Source organism: Phyllostomus hastatus, unplaced genomic scaffold, assembly GCF_019186645.2.
Source record: "Phyllostomus hastatus isolate PE091 unplaced genomic scaffold, TTU_PhHast_1.1 phas_scaffold_555, whole genome shotgun sequence".
Lineage (NCBI taxonomy): Eukaryota > Metazoa > Chordata > Mammalia > Chiroptera > Phyllostomidae > Phyllostomus > Phyllostomus hastatus.
In genome coordinates this window covers 191,045-212,723 of record NW_025334036.1, presented here as the reverse complement: position 1 = coordinate 212,723, position 21,679 = coordinate 191,045, and the positions used below count along the sequence as shown (strand labels likewise).

Sequence of the window (21,679 nt, the reverse complement as noted above, 5' to 3'; positions counted from 1 at the left end):
CCCTGGGGGTTGGCGGGCCACGTGGCCTCGCAGGGCGCGCGCAGATGTGTAGCCAGGCCGCGGGGCCTAACCCTGCCCCACGCGGACCCGTCCTTGCAGGACGCCTCTCGCCACACCATGGTGGCCTGTGGTGTCCACTGGGCCTTTCTCGTTTTTTTACCGCCTCCCTCCCGCGCCCCTAAGCCTCCTAGGATCAATCCGGGCTTCACCGACCCCAAGAGATGGGGGATGGGAAGGGATGAGCGGGGAGGAGAGAGTGGCGCGGGTCTCCTCCCCGGAGCGGTTTGGAACTACCGCTCCCGGTGTGCCCTGGGAGGCGTGGCGCAGGGCGCGTGCGCGGCGTGGGGGACGGTTGGCCGTTGCGGTTGCGCAGTCGCGGTGCCGTGAGTTGTTTGGACGCCGGCAAATCGCGCCGGGGATGTAGAGCTAGTGCTGCCCACGGCGTCTGACGCGGAGCTGGGTGGGGTGGCGAGTGGGGGGCGGTAGTCGGGGTGGTGGGAGAAGGAGGAGGCGGCGGCGAATCCCTATAAATGGCGCCGAAGCAGGACCCGAAACCTAAATTCCAGGAGGGTGAGTCTGGGCTTTGGGCGAGGCAGCTAACGGCGGGGAGGCGGACGGGCGGGCGGCGCTTTGTGTAGAAGCGCATTGCGGCTCAGGTCTGGGCGCGGCCCGGGAGACCGCTTTGTGCGGCGAGGGCGCTGGGCGGCGGCGGGGGCCAAGCGGCGAGGGCGCGGCGAGCCTCCCTCAGCGTTTGTTGTTCTGAGGCGGCGGCGCGGGCGAGGGAGCGGTGGTGGGAGGGCCGGGCGCCATGGCGGCGCTGGGGCGGCGGGGAGCGGCGCGGGCCTGCAGTGGGTGGACAACAGCTAGCGCTCGAGGCTGCCGCGAGCCTGGGGCGGCGGTAAGGGGTGGGGGCGGCGGGACGGGCGCGGGGCCCGGGCGGGCGAGCGGCGGCGTGAAATGGCCGCCGCAAGATGGCCGCCGGCGGCTCCCCGCGCCCATCTCAGCCTCGCGGGCGGCGGCGCCGGCTTTGTGCTGCCTGCGGGCACCGCTCTGCGCTCCAGACGCCGAGCGCGCGCTCGCGCTGCGGCCGCTCGTAAAAAGACGAATAAAGCCGCATGAATGCAGTGTTATAAGCCCTCGGTTTACAAGTCTCGTGGCTTCCAACGCCATCCTTTAAATGCCGCCGTTGATGGACTCATTGCGGTAACGTTTTGTTAACAGAGGTTTGGAAGCTCAGCAAGCTTCTGTTAATTTGTGGTTTTGGCGGACAAGGCTTTTGGCCGACGGTAGAGCCTGACCCCCAGTGGGAGACAGTTCTTTAATGTCACAATGAACGCATCCGTCACCGGGTATTAAAGGGGAGGTCCAGTCGTCGGCTAAAATGGACGCAGAACCCTGGAACCAACGCTTTAAAATTCCTTCGTTGCTGGGAGTTTACGTGCTACTTAACTGTAGATGTCCAGACGGCTGCAGGAAATTTTTGTGGTAGGGATTTTCGCATTTTGTGCTTTAGAATTCCTTGGAGAGACATACCTCTGAAACCCAAGTGCATTGTAGATTTTGTTTTAAAGGGTATTTTTGATGATCAGTGACCCTTAATAGCTTTCTTCCATCTCGAGAAGCAGTGACTACTTACTGTGGATTCATTTTTTTTTTTTTTACTAGGCATTTTCGAGCAGGGATTCTTCAACTAGAGTCACAAGATTCATGAACTTGTGGAAAATTTTTTATGTAGCACCTGCCCACCGGGAAGAAAAACCCCAGTGATATTAGCAGTATGTTTTCATCTTCCAGCATTACAGTCGTGGAGGGAACGTGCTCCTCATTACTCCATAATTGTGGTAGCTACTGGGTCAGCAGCTAAATGTGTGAGTCAGTTGAACTCACGTTATGTCATAAAACATGGTATTTAAAATGCTTCCCTAAGTATTTGAAGACAGTTGGTTTCCATTGTTTTACCATTTATGAAAGCATTCTAGGAAAAGGCCTGTAGGCTTCCGGAGACTGTCAGGGTGACTGGAAAAGTTAATCCCTCCTGCAGGTCGTCAGCGGAGGAAAGTCACAGGTTTGGGACAGCTTTCTGGGGACAGCGCTTTAATCCCAAACGGGAAGGTGGTGGGTGGAGCCTCGTGGGGTGTCGTGGTGAACTAGCGGAGACTGGGAGCCAGGTGCCCTTCCTTAGAGCCACGATGAGGGCACTCTCCAAATGTGCTTTCTGCTCTTGTGGCAAAGCCGAACAAGAGTAGAATCATTAACAAATGAGAGTTATTTACATGACGTGTTTAGGGAGTACCTTGTAAGGAAAGAGGAGTATTTTAACAGAATTGTAATAAAACACTGCAGAAGAATTGAGCTTGTGTAGTGGTGGAGATATGAATGCTCAGAAGTATTTTTTCATAATTTTTTAAACTTGAAAGTTTTTATCATTTGGCATTGGTACATCATATGCTATATATAAGCAGTTTGAATCACAGTGACTATTCCACACTGCACTTGGCCTTCTACCTGACATTCTGTTAAAACCTAGTACAGAGAAAACTTGGGCCTGCACTCCATTGTCAGAGGGAGGGCCCTTTGCCTTGCTGGGGATGGGGAGCCTGGCCGATGCTGGCATTTGAGTGATATTCCAAGTAAGGGAGGATTTGAGAGCATTGGGTGGAATTACCTTTGTAGTTTCATGAGAACTAAGAGTGGAGAAAGCTTTTAAGAAAACATCTAAACAGTGGTTTGCTCTGTCCCCGATCGCCAGTCTTTCCCCTGCCATGGAAATTAGGCATCTGTTACCCTGGCTTACCTTTTCCCAACAACAGGTTAGGGCCATGCAGCTAGAAGGGAGGGCCCCTTCGCCTCCTTGCAGTAGTCTGCAGCCGCAGCAGCCAAAAGGAGGGGGAGTAAGGCCATTTCAGGGTGCCTTTAAAGTTTACCTGGAGAGAAATAAGAGATGTGGGTCTGACCTTTGGTGCTGCTGTTGATCAGCTCTGCTCCGAGTCTGTCCCCAGGGTTTCTCTGCCCACAGCATTCAGCTCTGGCTCTCGCCCAGGTCTCTCTTGCCTCCAGATGGGTACTCAGCTGCTTCCGGGATGGCTCCGTTTTATGTGCTGTAATCACCAACATGTTCCAAGATGGATCTGAGCCCCCCCTCCTTTTCCTGTTCTGTTCAATGCTCCCAGAAGCCAGTCTGAACACTTTGTACTTTTGCTTAGCTGTCTTTTACTTAAATTTGGTTTGGGCCTTGTTAGCTCACTCCTGGTTGTTGATAGAAGTCTTTGACCAGTCTCCCTAGTTTCAGTCTCCAGGCTCCGCTTAGGCCCCACACCCTCAGGCAGCGAGCGGTTCCTTGGGGGAAGGACTCTGATTGGAGGATCAAGTTCCTGGGTCTACTTGAAGTGATTCTAATGCAGTTCCCTGGCGAGGCTTGAAATCTGTGGTGTTAAAAACTGCTCCTAGATATTCTTGGTCACCTTTTGGAATCTTTATGTACAGAATAAAGTCCAGATTTCATAACATGACATGTAAAGCATTCCGTGATCTGTGTGATTTGCACTTCTACCTTTATATGTTTCCCCTGTGCTGCTCCAGGGGTTGAGCACTGTTTATATTTAAACAGGAATGTTACCCTAGCATGTGTTTCTGCTTTTGTACCAGTTCTTTCCCCTCAGTCGTTCCTGCCCCGTGACCTGCACAGCAGCTCATCTGTCACTTTTAAAATGTGAAATCCAGGGGATTGTACAAAACTGTTTGCTTACATATCAATGCCCTCCATTAAGTTCACAGTGCTCAGCACAGGCAGGCACATGAAAGACACTGGGTAAATATGTCGAAAGTGAATATACAGACTTGCTGTGTGATAGCAGTATTTCACGTTGAAGGTTTATAAGTTGTCAGTTTTGAAAACTATGTTTTCAAAGCAGCAGTAATTAAAAAAAAGTTCAGCCATTTCTGATGCACATTGAAATTTTAATGTATACGTTATGTTACTTAGTTTACTGAGTAAGAGTTGGAAGCAGAGCTATAGATAGAGCATATGCTTCTAAACTTGGGATGTAACTTTAACACAGTTTTTGCAGATGTGCACTGAAAAACATCAACCCTGCCAGTAGGTAGACAGTGCATTGTACTTGCTTAGCAGGTAGTAGCCGGTTTGATGATCTAAGTGGTTTGACATGATAATGGATCGTTTCTGTTGTTTACTTGAGACACTGAGGGGTTTCACTGTAGGGCCCTGTTGAAGTCTGATCTGAAGCGTCCATCCACACGTGGCCTTCCCCACCTTCCTGACTGAGGAGTGCCACTGGACACATGTGACGGCTCTCAGGTGTGAGTCTTCTGTGGGAAGAAACTTTGCAGCTAACCCATACCTTTGTCACTTTTGCAGGAGAGCGAGTGCTGTGCTTCCATGGGCCTCTTCTTTATGAAGCAAAGGTATGAAACCGTTTTCTTTGGGAAGTTACCTGAAACTGCTGGTTAGATCTGACTTTGTAAGTTACCTTTTCATGGGTTTGTGGGGTTCCTCACCATCTCTCACTGGGAGTTTTACGCTTGCGTAGTCGATCGAATATAGCGTTCTTGACTTGGTGTTCATTTGGCCCCTTTCATCCATTACTTGGAAGGAGCATGTGAGGGGAAAAAGATTGATTATTGATGGGAACAATCGCACTGTGTAATGAATGACTTGTGAGAAAACACTACCAAGGTCAATTTTACAAAGTGCAATTGCAGTATGCCGAGTAAATGCCAAGCTGATTATGTTACAGATACAGGTTACTATTAAAAATGAGTATACATAACTTTTATTTGTTGGTTTATTTGGCAGAGTTTGGATACTGGAGGCTCCCTTTCCTCTCTGAGTGTGTGCTCAGGTCATAAAGAAAACAGGTTTTATATTTAGCCAAAGATGAATGGGATAATACATTCCAAACTCAGAATTGTTTGTAGTATTTTCTTTCTGTTGACTTTTTTAGGACAAATACTAGGGTGTGACTGTTTTTAACAGTTACAGTTTTTTAACAAAACGAATTTATACAAAACTAATTTTCTTATAAACAATTTCTACATACATTCTTGGTGAATAGTTTGTGTCTGTGAAAGTGTCATAGTGTATGAGTACATAATAACCATTTTCACGACTTTTTACCTGTTTTGTAAACATGGATGGATGTTTTTAAAGCCCTAAAATGACTGACTTTGGATTTGTGGAGATGGCCAGGAACTTTCTGTGTGTGCACACATCTCAGCGCTGCCGTGCTAGCACGGCTCAGAAGTACGTTGTGAACCCTGCTGGTCATTTGTGTCCCCAGATCCTTTTTCTGTGGTGTCTGCTCCCAGCAGACTACTAAACTGGCAGGTTTTTCTTTTCTCCTGGCAGCAGAAACACTCCAGTGAGCAAATTTAAATGGCTGTTGGAATAGCTTAAATTTTTGTGGTTCTCTTGGTAAAGACTTCAGAATGTAAAACGATAATTATCACTTATCATAGCTTACGACCTCCGCTGCTCATACTGATTTGTTTGGCTGCTGTTAAGAACAGAAAACGTTTTTAATTTGTGTCTTTGCTAGTTGCTGGCACTCTGCAGCAAAACAGTTTATTGCCTTTCATAGCTAATAAAACTTTCAGATATGTTGTAAATATTTTTCTTTGGTCGAATTTGTTTCTGAAATTATAGCTTCTGACTAGTTAGACCTTGAGAAAGCATGAAGCAGCATGCACTTGCTCTGCTTGGAGGGCCTGTCCAGCCTGTTGCTTTCAGGTGGATGGTGCCCCATCATGCTTACCTTTTCAGGTAAGTTCTCTGACTTGTTGGACCGACTCCAACAAATTGTGACAATTCAGTTTTACAACTCATAGTACTTACAAAAGTTTAAATAACGTTCTTGTGGAGAATCGCTTTTTTGGAGGATCATTTTGGCTACCAAAGAGTTTAAGTGTAGAGAGTGTCGTTGAAAGATTGGATAGTTCAAAATCATTCAGGTAGTCTCTCTTCTGTCTTCTTTAATATTTCTAAGTGAAAATCTCTATTTTTTATTTCAGTGTGTAAAGGTGGCCATAAAGGACAAACAAGTGAAATACTTTATACATTACAGTGGCTGGAATAAAAAGTGAGTATTCAATCTTAAAAGAAATCTTTTATAACTGACAAAGTAAGTTGTGTCATAGACAGGCACAAAAGTGCCTCCTGTTTCTTGTGTAGCTGTAATGTTGAGCATTTGCAGCACGGGTGGGCCTTCTGAGTGCGGTGGGGCTGCGACAGGCCTCAGGGTGTGCAGCCTCTCCCCCTGGATGTCTGCCCAGTGTTTCTGTGCCCCAGCGTAGTGCCTGGTAACCATCAGCCAGCCAGCTCCTATTTCTTCTCTTTTCTTCTTCCTCTTTTTTTTTTTTTTTTTTTGCCTTAGCACAAACTCATTAACTATGTACATTATTCCATGCAGTTATACTCAAAGCTAGTTGTATTTTTCTTTCTTTTTTTAAATTTATTTTTGCAATCCTTACCTGAGGACATGCCCACTGACTTCAGAGAGCGGGGAAGGGAGGGTGAGAGAGGGAGAGAGACGTTGACTGCTTTGGTTGCCCCTCTTGCACACCCTGACCGGGGACTGAACTCACCATGTGGGCATGTGCTCTGATAGGGAATTGAACCCGAGACCTTTTGGTTTACGGGATGACACTCCAACCAACTGAGACCACTGGCCAGGGCATTAGTTGAATTTTTTACATAGAGGAGAGAAAAAGGTAAAGGTTGTCTGATTTGGAAGTAATGACCAGCTTATGTTCTGAACTTTGGGAAAATAATTGAATGTTGACAAAGTGGTTTCATGTGATTCAGTTTTTACTGTACGGTTTAATACAGATAACGGGAATTTAATTACAAAACTTAGTTTTCCACTCTGAAGAGTTAGACCGTTTCTGAAGCGGTGGTGCACTGACCTGCGCCGGATGTGGACAAGGCACAGACTGGACACTTTCTAGCAAGTCCGGCCAGTGGGGCTCTGTTTTCGGGGACAGGTCTGACAGCATCTGGCCACAAACACCACGTGTGATGATTTACTCATTTGTCCAGGCTTGTAACTGAACAGCCTGTGGTTTTTACCATGAGAGGTTTTTTAAAAATTACTTTTAGTAGTGGTGTTTTATTTTTCGAAGATTGTGCTGCCAGAAAGAGTGTAGTTCCTCAGGAGTTGTTTCTGCTGCTCCGTGTACCTGGAGCCGAGCCTGAGGCCGGCTGCATTGTGGCGTGCTGCTTGCTCCGGAATGGGTTCTTTTTGGGGCGACCACTGCCTGGGCTTGCTTCACACAGTTCATCCAGTCTGAGAAAAAAGTTTTCACAAACTAATGCTTTCAGCTGAAAAGAAATACCAGACCCTTAACATTTCTTTCATTAGTATAGTTGTACAAAGATAGAAGTCTAAATGTGTAAAAAGTGTGTTCTGACAATCTAGGAATTTTCCCCCCAGTTAGTGATAGTCGAAATATTTCTAATATGATAGGTAGGTAATGCTAGTGACCGTACTACTAGCTGCGAATGTAGGTTTTGAGCTTAACTCTTTGGTGTGTAATAGATATTTTACATAAAATTACATGGTGATGTGTATAGCTTAAAGACTGGGTTTTAAGTGGCATTGTAGTTTAAAAGAAATTGTGAAAAACCACATTCTTCTTAGTTTCTCATTTCACTGCTTCAAAATAAATTAATAATTTTCCTTTTGTTATATTATAGTCCAGTAAGATAGATAAATGGTAGGCAACATAGATTTTGTTTTGTTTCAGCTAATTTAAGAACCAAATATTCATTTGGTTCTTAGAAAAAAATGGCATTAAATATTAGAGAGCTTTATTAATATCTTTGTAGCTATACTGAGAAATACTAATATATCAAGATGTATGATTTACTGATTTGGTATGTAGATAAATGCATGTAATTTTGAAAATAATTCATCTTTAGTATTTAAGAAACTAAATAAACCCATTTTGAAAGGGGGAGGAGTTACTAAAAAAATAACCAGTGTGTGTGTTGTGTTTTCATTTAGTGCTGTATAAGAAGTGCTGTGGATCTGTGGGCTTGGGAGTTCGTCACCTTTAGAAAGTCGTGCAGTTCCTTTATGGTTAATCTCCATGTAAACATTTCTGCATGTCTGGCCTGTAGTTACTACCCTAGAAGTGATGTTCCTCAGAGTAAAAGATGTCATTCCATGTCCCTGTGGTACAGCAAGGGCTTTCAGCTCCTGGCATATGAAGAAACTCTAGAATGGGTTTGGGTTTTAGCTCAAAGTACCGGTTTAGATACCTTTTATATTGAGGGGAGGGATTTGCGAGGCTCTAAAATAGAACTTTGTGATAAGTAAAAATTGACCAGCTCCCTTGAATTGAGAGAGAATTGAACTAGATGTAAGTAGATATATAAATAAAAATAAAATCCTTGTTTTGACAATGGTTTGAAGGTTTGACAATAATTTCCTAACTTTTAGGAAATACACAACAAAAGTCCAATCTGAAAATTGAAATTTTTCTTAAACTTCAGTAAATATTACAGTTTTTTAAAAGCACGATAGGTAAGATGTTTCTAAATTTTCTACAGCCTTACTGGAATTTGTTGACACAGACATTTAAATAATTCATTTGTGAATAAATCTTAACACTTGAGCTAAATTCTGCACCTGGTTACTGAGATCACTTTGTGCTGTGCTGTCTGTATCAGAAGTGCTGTGAGGCCCAGGCGCTCTGAAAAAGCTTTGAAGACACGTGAGGATATTGTAGCCCTTTTTCCTGTTCCTGAAGGAGCTCCCTCAGTACACCACCCCCTCCTGACCTCTAGGTAAATGCATGTTTTAAAGTTTTCTCTAGGAAATCATTGTGAGGATTTCTTTTTATTTGATTCACCTCTCGGCTATCATATGTACGAGGTCGAAGGTGGGAAATTCAGGACATACCTCGTTGTGTCACTAGAGGAGCTCCGTCAGCAGGAGGAAAGGGGCCCTGGCACGGGAAGTGGAGCGTTCCCTGAGAAGTGCCTTGTTTTGTTTCCCCCCCTGGAAAACATCAGAAACCGTGTTTTCAGGGCGCTGTTTCTAAGTGCCACAATGCCTTAGCAGTTACATATTTTAAGAGAGTGGGTGCTTTGGATGTTCAGAAGCCATCTTGTTTTGCGTGGAAGTTGATGTACTCATTTGTGAGTTGGTGACGGTTACGGATGGTGTAGTCTGATCAGCCGCTGTAAGGCTTCGATCTGCAGTCACAGCTGAGTCTGTCTAGATGGGACGTGAGCAGTGTGGACCGCCTCATGTTTCTGACATGCCTCGAGTGTGTGTTTTTTTGTGTTACATTCTCAAGTGTTTTATGTGGATTACATAGTTCTCGTAACAGTCCTATGGCATCGGTACTGTTCCCCATTTCACAGGTGATAAAACGAAGGCACAGAGAGCTCTGCGACTTTGTTACTATACGTAGCTGAGTAACCAGTTAGTTCTAGTTACTCAAAAGTCAGCTTATTATGGTCTCCAGTGCTGCTTTTTTTTTTTTTGAAATTAAAAATTGTTAAGGTGATTTTATTCTGTAAGGATAATTGTTGAGGGACTCTTTTGCTGTTTTTTCAAACTTTATTTCGAGAGGGGGAGAGGGAGAGAAACATCAATGTGAGAGAGAAACATCTATCAGTTGCCTTTGGTACTTTGTCCTGACCAGAAACTGAACCAGCAGCAACCCAGGCGTGTGCTCTGATTGGGATTCGAACCAGTGACCTTTCATTTTGCAGGGTGGCGCTCCAGCCAACTGAGCCACACCAGCCTGGGCTCTCCTGCTCTTTTGAAAAATGATTGGAATGATTTGCTTTTGGACCCTGACAGTTCAGAGTTGGAATGCTGCTTTTGGGAATATGAAGTTGACATCCTGTACAGAACAGAGATTTTTCACTTCAGTTGATAATGGATTTGTAGTCCCCATTCATTGGATTATTTAAGAAAAATCCAAAGTCTTGCCTCATGGATCTCTAAAAAATAATGGGGGAACAGAATTTGAATAAAAATGAAAATATTTTTGAGTGACATTTTAACTTTTCTTTTCCAGTTGGGATGAATGGGTCCCAGAAAGCAGAGTACTCAAATACGTGGATACCAATCTGCAGAAACAGCGAGAACTTCAAAAAGCCAATCAGTAAGTTTGTTTTGCAACAAGACTGTAAGAAGAAATGCCTGCAAATTAATTTTGGGGAATGGAATGAACAGTAGAAATCATGTGGGCTGCCTGGCTGTAAAATGGTTCTTGGTACTTGGGATCCACTGTGCTATGGCTTTGTCTCAGAGATGCTTTCCCAGGAGAATAGGGAGTGCCCGTGCTTTTTCTAGAGTCTGTCCTTAGAGGTGGGCAGGAAAGAGCAGGATGCTGTTGGAAACATCTGTAGCTGGCAAACGCACTGTGATCTCCTCCTTCGGGCTCTGAAAGTTGCAGTGGTGGGGGGAACAAGGAGAAGGGCATCCCCACTGTTCTTCATCTTCGGAAGCACGTGGAGAGGAGGAGGAAAAGGTGGTCTGTAGGGGGATGGTTTCCTTTTTGGATTTCAAAGCTGAAATGTGTGTCAACATTGAAATGATAAAAGAGACTAAATAAGAGAAAACATTGGGGTTATTGAATTCCAAAACAAATGGAATTTTCAATTATGTGAGAAACAGTCGTTGTAGTTACTTTTACTACATTTATTGTAATTTTGGTAGATAGAGCAAAATCATGGACGTTACTCTTCTTAAGTTGTTAAAAAGTTTGTATCAGAGTATGTATAGACTTGCTCCCTGACCGGTGTGGCTCATTTGGTTGGAGCATCATCCTGTAAAGCAAGAGGTTGAGGGTTTGACTCCCAGTTGGGACACTTGCCTAGGTAGCAGGCTCCATCCCTGTTCCGGGCATGTGTGCCGGGGACTGATCAGTGTTTCTCTCTCCTACACTCTCAAGAAGCGCAGGGCCGTGGGAGGGGATTGAAATAATACATCTGAGAAGAAAAAGAATATGTATAGGCTTGGGACCTCAATTTGAATATAAATTTCAAAATGGAATCAAGTTGTCAGAATTTATTTTTCTATGTAAGTACTTACTTTGTGATGACCTAATTGAAATTATTTTTGAAGGGAGCAGTATGCAGAGGGGAAGATGAGAGGGGCTGCCCCAGGAAAGAAGACAGCGGGTCTGCAACAGAAAAACGTTGAAGTGTAAGAAACTGTCTTTGTTTTAATTTTGTGTACTGTTTTATAAGTGAGATTCAAACTCGATACCTGTTACCTTGTATTAGGATTTATTGAAAGTGGAAAATGGGTCCCAGCTGGTGTGGCTCAGTGGGTTGAGCACTGGCTTGTGAACTGAAAGGTCACTGGTTCAATTCCCAGTCAGGGCACATGTGAGCCTTGCTGGCCAGGTCCCCAGTAGGGGGCATGTGAGAGGCAACAACACATCAGTGTTTCTCTCCCTCTCTTGTCCTCTCTCTAAAAACAAATAACTAAAATCTTTTAAAAAAGAAAACAAAACAGAAACTGGAATGTTGTTGTAGCTTGGAAAATGCTAATGGGAATTCCATTCTTGAATGTCAAGTTGTTTAAACTATATTTGAAAAATGTATAGTCTGTAATTTTCCTTAGCAGGTTTTTTAATCCCCTCTTTAATTGCTGTAGAATAGTCAACACTTACCACTTACTCATTATGTGAACCATTCAGTGGCATGAAGTATATTCACAACCCTTTTAAGTTTGTGTAATATGTTTTCTTTTGAAAACGAGATTGAATTATTAGAACATTTTGCGGTTTTAGAGGGAGTAGATTGCTTTTTCAGCAGTGCTAAAAAAGTTATATTAGTTTAATTCATCTCTTGAAACTCAATGTTGAAGTTTCCAGTTACCTCCCTCTCCCATAGAAAAGGAAAGTCATTTCTTGTTCATCTTAAGATCAGGTCGCCTGGGTGGGAAGCTGTGGTGTGGAAGTCCTGTGCATTTGCACACTGGGGCACGTATACAGCATCTGTGCTTTAAGGCCAGCGTAGGAATAGTAACTCACAGAAGAAAAAAAGAAAGCATTGAAAGATTGTTTTAATTCTTACCATTTGAGTATTTTTATTTATGACCAGGTAGTATTAATGATTACTGGTCATGTGCTCTTTGTTAAAGGATCAGAAGTGACAAACTAAAAGACGTTAAGGGATGTGAGCATGCTGAGTTTTGGTATCTGGTGGGGGGGCCTGGAAGCAGTCCCCCTCTGAAACCGAGAGATGACTGGAGTGAAGTTCTGGGGGCCAAAAGTTCTCTGAGGACTCTCGGCTGTGCTTGGGGGTTGGTGCCTCCAACCCGCCCCCTCCTGTTGATCAGGGTCAGCTGTTCTTGGAAATCCCGAGCCTGCCTTTACTTTGTTGACCTCTAGGTCCTTCAGCTTGGATGCTTATTCTTTCTAAAGGAACAGTGATGAATACATGTGAATTTTGTTATCATTTCGCCTGTTTCTGGTTGTTAATTATTTAGTAAAACAATTTTTCTTAAGAATGACTTAGGGCTTCAGTTCTCCTTTAGAGTAAATTGATTCTCAGAGCTTATAATTTGACTGTAATATCTAGTCGTAGGGCTTAGAAACAGAAATACAAACAGAACACCAGCAGCTTGCATGAAATCTGGTGCGCAGTGCAAACCACTAGCCTGCAGATTTCATGAGTACAAGCAGGAGGGCTGGAGGACGAATGTCCAGGCGTCTTTACTGCTGGGGTTCGCCGAAGTAGAGCGTGCACGTCTCTTCTGTAGAGTTGGGATCAGCTGTCGATGTTTCTTTAATTTTGTGCTGTGGGTGAGTAGATAAGGAATGCACGTTAATACTCTTTGTTTCCCTTGGTTCCCAGTGTTGACAAGTAAATGTCCATGGTTTACTCTGAAACCAGTGCTGTCTGTGTCACAGAAGTTAGCCCCATAGAAAAGGAAAACCTGTGCACTTGCAGATGGCCAGATTTTTGTGTGTATAATCAGACATAAGTTAAAAACATTTATACACATATTATTTAAAGCTATAGAAAAATAAGAATACTTAGATGTAATTCATCATCATGGGGTTTGCAAATCTGAATTCTAGGAATAAATGCGAATAAAATAAAAATTAGTAATTCATTGCTGGCAGCATATAAATGGACATAAGTTGCTATGAGAGATGACAACCAAGCAGGAGATGCTGCCCTGTTCTGCATGTGAGTGATGCGAGTATTTGGTGTTGAAAAGGAGAGAATCAGAATTTGGATCAGTGCGAGTTGAGTAATGAACAAATAAGACCTAGACTGGATTCTAGGTCTTACAACCTAGAAATCCAGTCAAATTATGCTGGTATTAAAGTAATTGGGGAACATATTTTAATTGGAACTTTATCTTAGGTAGAACTAGTATAAATTTTTATGAATTGTATGTGTGACTTACTATAGTAACCTTACCAACTTCATAGTATAACCTTGGATGGAAGTCTCTGGATATATTCTTGGTTGATTTTTGTATTATGTGGAGGGAGGTGTGAATTTAAATAATTATCAATAAAAACCTTGTGTCTGAGCAGGAAACTATTAATTGCCTAATTTTGATCATTCAAGGCCTATTTCTTTAGGAACGTATCCGTGATAAAAGGGAGTTGGGAGTTGAAGGGAGTTGAAACAGAGGCAATTTTACCAGCAGTAATTATTTATCTTTCTCCTTTTCCTCCCCTTTTCAGGAAAACAAAAAAGAACAAACAGAAAAGTAAGCATCTTTTGTTAAAATTATTTTACCTTTATAATGCTGAATTTTGCATTGACTTAAAATTTAAAAGTTATAAAGCTTTTAGAGTAAGCCTATGTTTATTGATGGTTTCATGAATCACATCATTATTATAAGTACATAGTGGTACCAGCCTAACTCTGGTATTTTTTTTACCATGGAGAAACTTGGAAGCATTTTTTATTTTAATGTTCTTCATTCATAGTGACTAACCCCAAAGATCACTTTTTTCAGAAATGTAAGATGGCAATACTAAATTTTGCTTCATAGTAAGTATTATGTAGAGTTCATAAAAACTGATAAAATTTTGGTTGGAATATGATTCTGTAACATAGATTCAGTAACACCTATATCATGGACAAACAAAAAGAAGGTTGTGTCATGAGAGATTATTTTTCTTAAGGATTTCTCTTTTAGTAAGTTAAGAATCTCCCTCACCCTCAAATTTTTGTAGCACCTGGAAATGGAGATGGCGGCAGTACCAGTGAGACCCCTCAGCCTCCTCGCAAGAAGAGAGCTCGAGTAGATCCCACTGTTGAAAACGTGAGTTTTTCCTTACATGTGAGTAGCGTGTTAGAAGTTTCAGTCTTACTCACGTTATATAGCACATTGAAATGGTCAGAACTGTGAGTCTCCAAAGCTTTGCTAACATGGTTAACTACTGAAATGGAAGTGTTCCCCCCCTTTTTTGGATACAGGAAACGTGTGTGTATAAATGTACATAAATGTATATACAAGTTATATGTACACACACAGATACATGACTTGTAACTGTTGCTGTGTCCTTGCTCAATCCCACACCCCTGACCCCAGCTGGTCGTCCAGTGTCTGCTGGCGTACAAGATGTACACGAACACATGGTTTTTTGGTATTGAACCATGTAGGAGGGCCTCAAATACCATCTTTTTTTCTTCACCGTTGTTTTGTTAGGATGTTGCTGAGATGTCAGAGGAACTTACGCCAGTCAGTCTTTGGTCACATTGGTTGTGTTGTACTTTGTTTTGCTTCAAGTCAGAGAATATGTTGACTGACAATGTTGAATGAGGGCTTACTCTGTAGACGTGTTAGTTCACAGTAAATGGCTTAGTGTGTCCCAGGATGACCACTAAGCCCATAAACATAATGTGAAAACCTATTCGATGCTGTGGAGGTTTAGTAATAGAGTTGAGTTGAAGTCTTACTGTGTGATGAAAAGTCTTCTAATTTATTATATTTACAGCTTCCAAAGTTAGGAATTACAACCCTGAAAGCACGGTTACAATTTTTAGCTGACATTTTACATTTTTGATGCTTGGGTTATAAAGCAGTGGTGTACTTACAAAGTGGTGTGTTCTGAAATTAGGCACCTTTGAATGGCAAATGAAGATTTCATTAGTAGTCAGTACATTTAGTTCTGTGCATATTAAAGATGTAACTTAATGTGTTTGGGACGGTCACTGAGTATCAACAGTAAAAACGAAAACACTAAAAGTACAACAAACACTAAAACAGTGCTCATTTACAGAAGAAAATGAGATTTGCTAAGGAGTTTTTGCCTTCACGCGAAACAGCCGTGAATCGCACTGATAAGATTCCTGTTTCCCAGCAGCTGGCTTCACGGTCTTTGTTTCTGCCTTGTGGGATGATAATATGGCAGCCTGTCTGTGCACTTCAGAGAATTAATACCCAGTGCTTCTAAAGGGCGGGAGGAGCCCTGTCTTTTAGAGTAGCTAGTTCAGCAAGAAAAGCCATCTTTAGGTACTTTTTATTTTCCCACATAGGAGGAAACATTCATGAACAGAGTTGAAGTCAAAGTGAAGATCCCTGAGGAACTGAAACCGTGGCTTGTGGACGACTGGGACCTCATTACCCGGCAGAAACAGGTATCTGGAGAGCGGCGCTGGTGATGATCTGTGTGTGTTCCTTCTAGTTTGGAAAAGACTTTCAAAGGAGAAAGCCGTATAGATTGGAATACTGAGGTGTGGCTGATGAGTGCTTCACTGCAGAGACTGACAGACAGTTCGGTCATCAGAAGGAGCGACTCGGAGAAGAATAAAACAAAGTACATGCATGAAAGTTTATAATGATTTTTTTAAAAGGTGGAAATAACTCATTATTAGGGGGTTGCTAGAACAGGAATCATTATTCTGAAAATTGGTAAAGACAAGCATGTATTTCCTGTCTCACTGTTATTAAAAAATGGGACATCCTCACACATGTCCCTACTAGTGGAGTGTGACAGGAAGCACCCAGTGCCGCCTGCTGGGTGTTCGTAACCTCCAGCAGAGCCGGAGCCCATTCGAGCTCCTCAGCCTCACCAGGGGTGTCCAACCTTTTGGCATCTCTGGGCCACATTGGAAGAAGAGTTGTCTTGGGCCACACATTAAATACATTGCGACACGTAATCAGAAAAACATTTTGTAATGTTTTAAGTAAATTTACAATTTTGTGTTGGGCCACATTCATAGCCATCCTGGGCTGCATGTGGCCCGAGGACCGCAGGTTGGACACCCCACTGATGTACAGGACACGGGGACATCGTGAGGTACATGTGTAACACCATGCGGGCAGTCATCAAACGCCAGAATGAGGCACTCATAGGACAGGTGAGCCTGTTTCTTACAAGAAAGCGCACGGGCAGGGTCATGGAAGGGCAGGGACTGCTTGAGGTTCGTGAGACTGAGAGACGTCGGTCCTGTGCAGACGTGGGCTCGGTGTGGAGCCCATTTCGGGTTTGGCTGACCTGCTGGGGGCTGGGAGCTTGGCTCTGCTGTTTTACAGTGTGAGGGGGTTTACAACGTGGTGGTGTAATGGCACCTACCTCATAGCCGACATGAGGATGAAAAGTAAGTGCCAGTGCTTCAGACAGGGTGTCGTGCATGCAGTGCACACAGTGAATGGCTGGTAACACGGAGGCACGTGTGTGTGGGGTGTGTCCCACATGCAGTGGTGGCGGGGTGTGTGCAGTAGGTCAGCAGTGTCCCGCCGGTGCTGTCCAGCACAGCAGTCGCCAGCCACCTGTGGCTGCTTAGTTGAAATTACATAAACTTAAAATTTCAGTTCCTTGGCCACATTAGATGTTTCAAGTGCTGAACAGTGCATTTTCCTTTTTGTAATAGTAATGAGTGATCTTTTATCATTACAGCTTTAGAAAAAGTTACATTAAAGTATTAAAACTTTACCAGAGTAATTTTTCTTTAAAAAAGAGAATACTAGTATTCGTGTGCATTTCTGTTTTCATAGCTCTTTTATCTTCCTGCCAAGAAGAACGTGGATTCCATTCTGGAGGATTATGCAAATTACAAGAAATCTCGAGGAAACACAGATAATAAGTAGGCATATACACATGTTTGGAATATAATTTATTTAGTTTGTAAAGATTTTATTTTTAGAGAGAAGGGAGGGGAGGGAGAGAAAGATCAATGTGTGGTTGCTTCTTGTGCACCCCCTACTGGGGACCTACCTGGCCCACAACCCAGGCATGTGCCCTGACTGGGAATCGAACTCCTGACCTTTCATTTTGCAGGCTGGCACTTAACCCACTGAGGCACACCAGGCAGGGCTGAAGTATATTTAAAGATGTTTTCCCTCGAATATTATTTCCAATAAATTATTGAAACATGTACCTACTTTAAAACAATACCATCAAACACTATCAAAATAGAATTTCATTGATTTGATACAGATTTATTTGGCTGGCAAACTTTTTCTTACAGGGACAGATGGTGCATTATGTAGCTAAAAATGGAAGCTATTATGTTTATGTACATGTAAACCACTTAAACAATTCTTTTAAAATGTAAAAGGCACTTTTAGCCCCAGGGCTGTTGTTTGCTTCAGCTTTGGTTTATTTGTGAAATTGGTTTTTGGGGGTCTTGTTAAATCCCGTTTTAAAAAGACCTGTTCAGTAAAGGTTTATTCTCATTAGTTCAGCCTTGAACTTAATCCCTTATGCTCCTGTTGGTTGAATGAATCTCCATCTCTGCATTCTTTTCGGTGACCTGTTTTGGAAGTAAATTATTTTTGCTCATTTGCTAGGGAGTACGCTGTCAATGAAGTCGTGGCAGGGATAAAGGAGTACTTTAACGTGATGCTGGGCACTCAGCTGCTCTACAAATTCGAGAGGCCGCAGTACGCTGAGATCCTCGCGGACCACCCTGATGCACCCATGTCCCAGGTGTATGGAGCGCCACATCTACTGAGATTGTTTGGTAATATATGTCAGTTAGAAAACAAAATTTTACTTTTTTCCTTTGGGCCTTTAATATTTTTATCTTTCCTCACTGATATCAAGGGGTCACATAAAAATAACATTCTAAAAGATTCCAATTTGAATTTTAATCTAAAATTGACAAATATTAAAGTTTTTTTTTAAACTCGTTTCTTAAGACCTTATTTAGTTTTAGAGAGAGGGAAAGGGAGGGAGAAAGAGAAACATGGATGTGTGAGAGGTGCATTGATTGCTTGCCTCTTGCATGCTCCAAGCTGGAGACCTGGCCTGCAGTCCAGGCATGTGCCCTAACTGGGAATCGAACCAGCAACATTTCAGTTTGCAGGCTGGTGCTGAATCCATTGAGCCACACCAGCCAGAGCTAAAAGTCCAGTTTCTAAAGTCATGCAGTTGGAAGGACTTGGTGATGGTGGCATTTGCTCACACAATGAAAGTAAGTATGCCTCTAGCGGTGCCTTGGATGTGACTTGGGACTACCTTATCTTGTCTACCCAGTACGAATTGGAGCGATGCTGGCCTACACACCTCTGGATGAGAAGAGCCTTGCTTTATTACTGAATTATCTTCATGATTTCCTAAAGTAAGTCTGAGGGTATGCTTGAAATCAAAAACACTAATCAGTACAGTATGCTAAAAATTACTCTGATAGATTGACACTAGGCATTAAAATATAAAACTGAAGTCCATCATGGTGTTGGTATAGGAGTAGGTGTGTTAATGGAACAAGAAGTGCGAGTGCATCACACATGTTGGGGTAGCTTATCAGCGATGGGAGAGCGATGCAGTTCTGGGAAGTGGGAACAGTGGCTCGTCTTTGGAAGGAGACCAAGCTGGATGCACACTGTGCCACGCACCAAGATTCTAGAGGAATCAAGTTTAAAACTAAAAGCTATTAAAATAATGAAGGGAAATGTAGGGAAATATTATGGTTTTTGTAGTGAGAACGGTCTTCTTGAAAATTGGACTCAACTAATACAGGAGATGATTGGTAAATTTGACTAAATATTAAAAATAAATTTATTGATATTGGAGAGAGAGATTTGTTCTACTTCCTCACAAATTCATTGGTTGAGTCTTGTATGTGTTCTGGCGGGGTATCAAACCTGCAACATTTTGGAGTATGAGACAATGCTTCAGCCAACTGAGCCACCTGGCTATGGCTTGGCTACAGATACTTAAGATCCCATGTGATGAAGATGAAGAGGTTAGATGGTGTGTGCACGATAAAGGACTCGGTACCTTTGACACACAAAGAAGAGGCCTTGCAGGTAGAGGGCGTGAGCAAAGTGGTGACGGGTAGGGCACTGGGGATCCAGTGGCGTGGAAACACAGAAATGGTCAGCATCTCGGCAGAGTGCCTCGTGTCCGGCTGGCCAGCAGGGAGGGGCTCTACCGTCTCCCACGTGGTTTGTGGGGGGGATTAAGTGCCCTTAATCTTCCACTAGAGAGTTGGGCTTCTGGAGATTCATCCTGCTGAAATGCAGAGAGATTTCCAGGCAGGTTGCGGTGGAGAGTGTGTGAGGATAAACTCGTGTGCAGAGAAGTGTTTTCAGTGTTTGGGAAAGATGAGAAGTGTGGCTCATACTTAACGGGGGTCATTTCTTGGCATAGTCCTGGGAGGAAAAGGCGGAGTTTTCCATTTCTGCTTTACAGATTTCTGTAATTGAGGTTTTTAAAAATAACAATATTTTATAATGAGTTCAGAATTGCAGCATGAGCCTGGGAATCTAAACAGGTCTTATTCTTCACTCTACCAGTGACAAATTTACCTCAATTTCTTTATGACATGAAACAGCCCTACTCCTTGACATTTCTGTTGCTTTGGTTTTTGTGTTCTCTTCAAGTTTGTCAATTTCAGAATACATTTAATAGTTTCTGAATATATTTAACATAATTGAGTTTTAAAGACCTAAACGAAACACCAATACCACCTGTTTCCTAAAAGATGACAGTTGAAGCTCTCAGGCTGGTGTTCTGAAGGCGACTGTCACTCCTGATGTGAAGTGAGAGGCGTCGTGGGCTGGACCCCCTTACACGTGTGACCTGGTGTGTGAGCCGCCACCTGAGATGTGATTGTTTCAGTACAGTGTGTGTCAGGAAGTGTTTTGTGTGGCTTGTGCACGTAATAAGTGAGAAGAGGTCTGGATCAATATATCTTTGTTTTTCATTTGTGACAGATAACATTTTATTTTCAGGTACCTGGCGAAGAACTCTGCGACTCTGTTCAGTGCCAGCGATTACGAAGTGGCCCCTCCCGAGTACCACCGGAAGGCCGTGTGAGGCGCCCACTTGGCCTGGCGTGGGTCTCTGTGACACGTTCCTGTTCTTAGTCCTCCTCTTGTACACAAGCTGTACTTCGAAATGTTAGTGTATAACTGACTTGATGTTTGTTTTCTGTTTGATCTTAAACAGAGAAAATAAAAGGGGTTATAGCTCCTTTTTTCTTTCTTTTTTTTTTTTTTTTTATCATTTTAAAGTTGCTACCAGTGTATTGATGGACAGCGGAGAGATATACTGTAGAGTGTTCTGTTGCCTAGTTGACAAAGCTGCTTTGAATGCTGGTGGTCCTCTTCCTTTGACACTACGCACTTTTGTAATACGTGTTGATGCTGTATGACAGATGCTCTGATCTAGTGCCAAAGGTTTGATTCAGTGTATATAACTGATCACACTCACCCGTTTGTGCTTTTTTTATTTTTTATTGGTGCTTAAAGTAAAGAGCTTATCCTTTGCAAGTCACCCACGTTGTTCCTTAGGCATCTTATCTTCGCTCAGATTGTGGAAGAGTGGTGGCTTGTTCATGGTTTTTGTATTTGTGTCTAATGCACGTTTTAACATGATAGACGCAATGCCTTGTGTAGCTACAGTTTTCTGGAAAAGCCAGTCTTTTAGGAATTGTTTTTCAGATCTTCAATAAATTTTTTCTTTAAATTTCAAAGAACACTGTGCCTGTGTGGATGCGTTGTGTGGGGTGTGCCCTCCCTGTGTGAGTCTGGCCCCTCAGGGGGTGTTCAGTCCTGCTTTCTGGAACGAGAAGCTTGGGTGGAGGACCTGCCTCTGACCCACCGTCGCTTGGGCGGTTTGCTCTTGAGTTCTGTTGGCGTCCTGGCCAAGAAGTCGGGATTGCCTGACTCTGAACCTGTTTATTCTAAACTGTTGCTAACTTTGAGAATTAAGGGAATTTTTACCTGTGTGACAGCTTGCTGTCAGTAATTGTTTACTGAGGGTGTTTATTGACATTCAGAATGCCTGAAATTCTGCGTTTGAATTATTCATTAAGGCTCCTCCCCATTTAAATATAGCAAAAGAATAGAATAATGGTAGGTTTGCTCCCTGATACTAACAAAGGCAATGTCTCCCATGGACATTAAATTTATAAAGTAATTTATAGTATTTTGTTTTTGTTTTTAAAAATATTTATTTTTAGAGGGGAAGGGAGGGAGGAGGGAGAGAAACTACAATGGGTGATTGCCTCTGTAGCACCACCCGCTGGGACCTGGCCTGCAACCCAGGCATGTAATGGAACTGGTGACCCTTTGGTTTGCAGGCTGGTGCTCAATCCACTGAGCCACACCAGTGAGGGCAGTATTATTTTATTTCCTACTAATTTTAAATGTTGCTCCCAAATAACATGTGCAGCAACAATAGGTGGAGTTAAATGTAGGTCAAGGTGGTTCCGAGCTGATGTTGCTTACCAGAAACTGAAACTGATTAATGTTAAGACCATTTT

At 43.0% G+C, this 21,679-nt stretch overlaps 1 protein-coding gene across 2 annotated transcripts; it reads left to right on the top strand.

Moving 5' to 3' along the window:
• The first annotated feature begins 405 nt into the window (after window positions 1-405).
• On the top strand, window positions 406-20,887 carry MORF4L1 (mortality factor 4 like 1). 2 transcript variants are annotated; one of them, XM_045825049.1, is made up of 13 exons: window positions 406-570; window positions 4,376-4,422; window positions 6,028-6,095; window positions 8,690-8,806; window positions 10,054-10,140; window positions 11,106-11,186; window positions 13,696-13,721; window positions 14,194-14,282; window positions 15,500-15,601; window positions 16,962-17,050; window positions 17,757-17,929; window positions 18,445-18,529; window positions 20,145-20,887. In XM_045825049.1, exons 1-13 carry the CDS (start codon window positions 531-533, stop codon window positions 20,227-20,229), a joined length of 1,089 nt encoding a protein of 362 aa, XP_045681005.1. In that variant the 5' UTR covers window positions 406-530; the 3' UTR covers window positions 20,230-20,887. The 2 variants fall into 2 exon arrangements, with proteins under 2 accessions (XP_045681005.1, XP_045681007.1); XM_045825051.1 differs by lacking the exon at window positions 8,690-8,806 and having other exon boundaries at window positions 414-570.
• Window positions 20,888-21,679: the final 792 nt, after the last annotated feature.

What these genes read in the sequence shown, in the direction of transcription:
- MORF4L1 (XM_045825049.1), top strand. Translation starts at nt 531, where the DNA reads ATGGCGCCGAAGCAGGACCCGAAACCTAAATTCCAGGAGG. An exon ending in GAACTTCAAAAAGCCAATCA is followed by an intron (nt 10,141 to 11,105) that starts GTAAGTTTGTTT and finishes TTATTTTTGAAG; the next exon opens with GGAGCAGTATGCAGAGGGGA. An exon ending in CAACAGAAAAACGTTGAAGT is followed by an intron (nt 11,187 to 13,695) that starts GTAAGAAACTGT and finishes TCCCCTTTTCAG; the next exon opens with GAAAACAAAAAAGAACAAAC.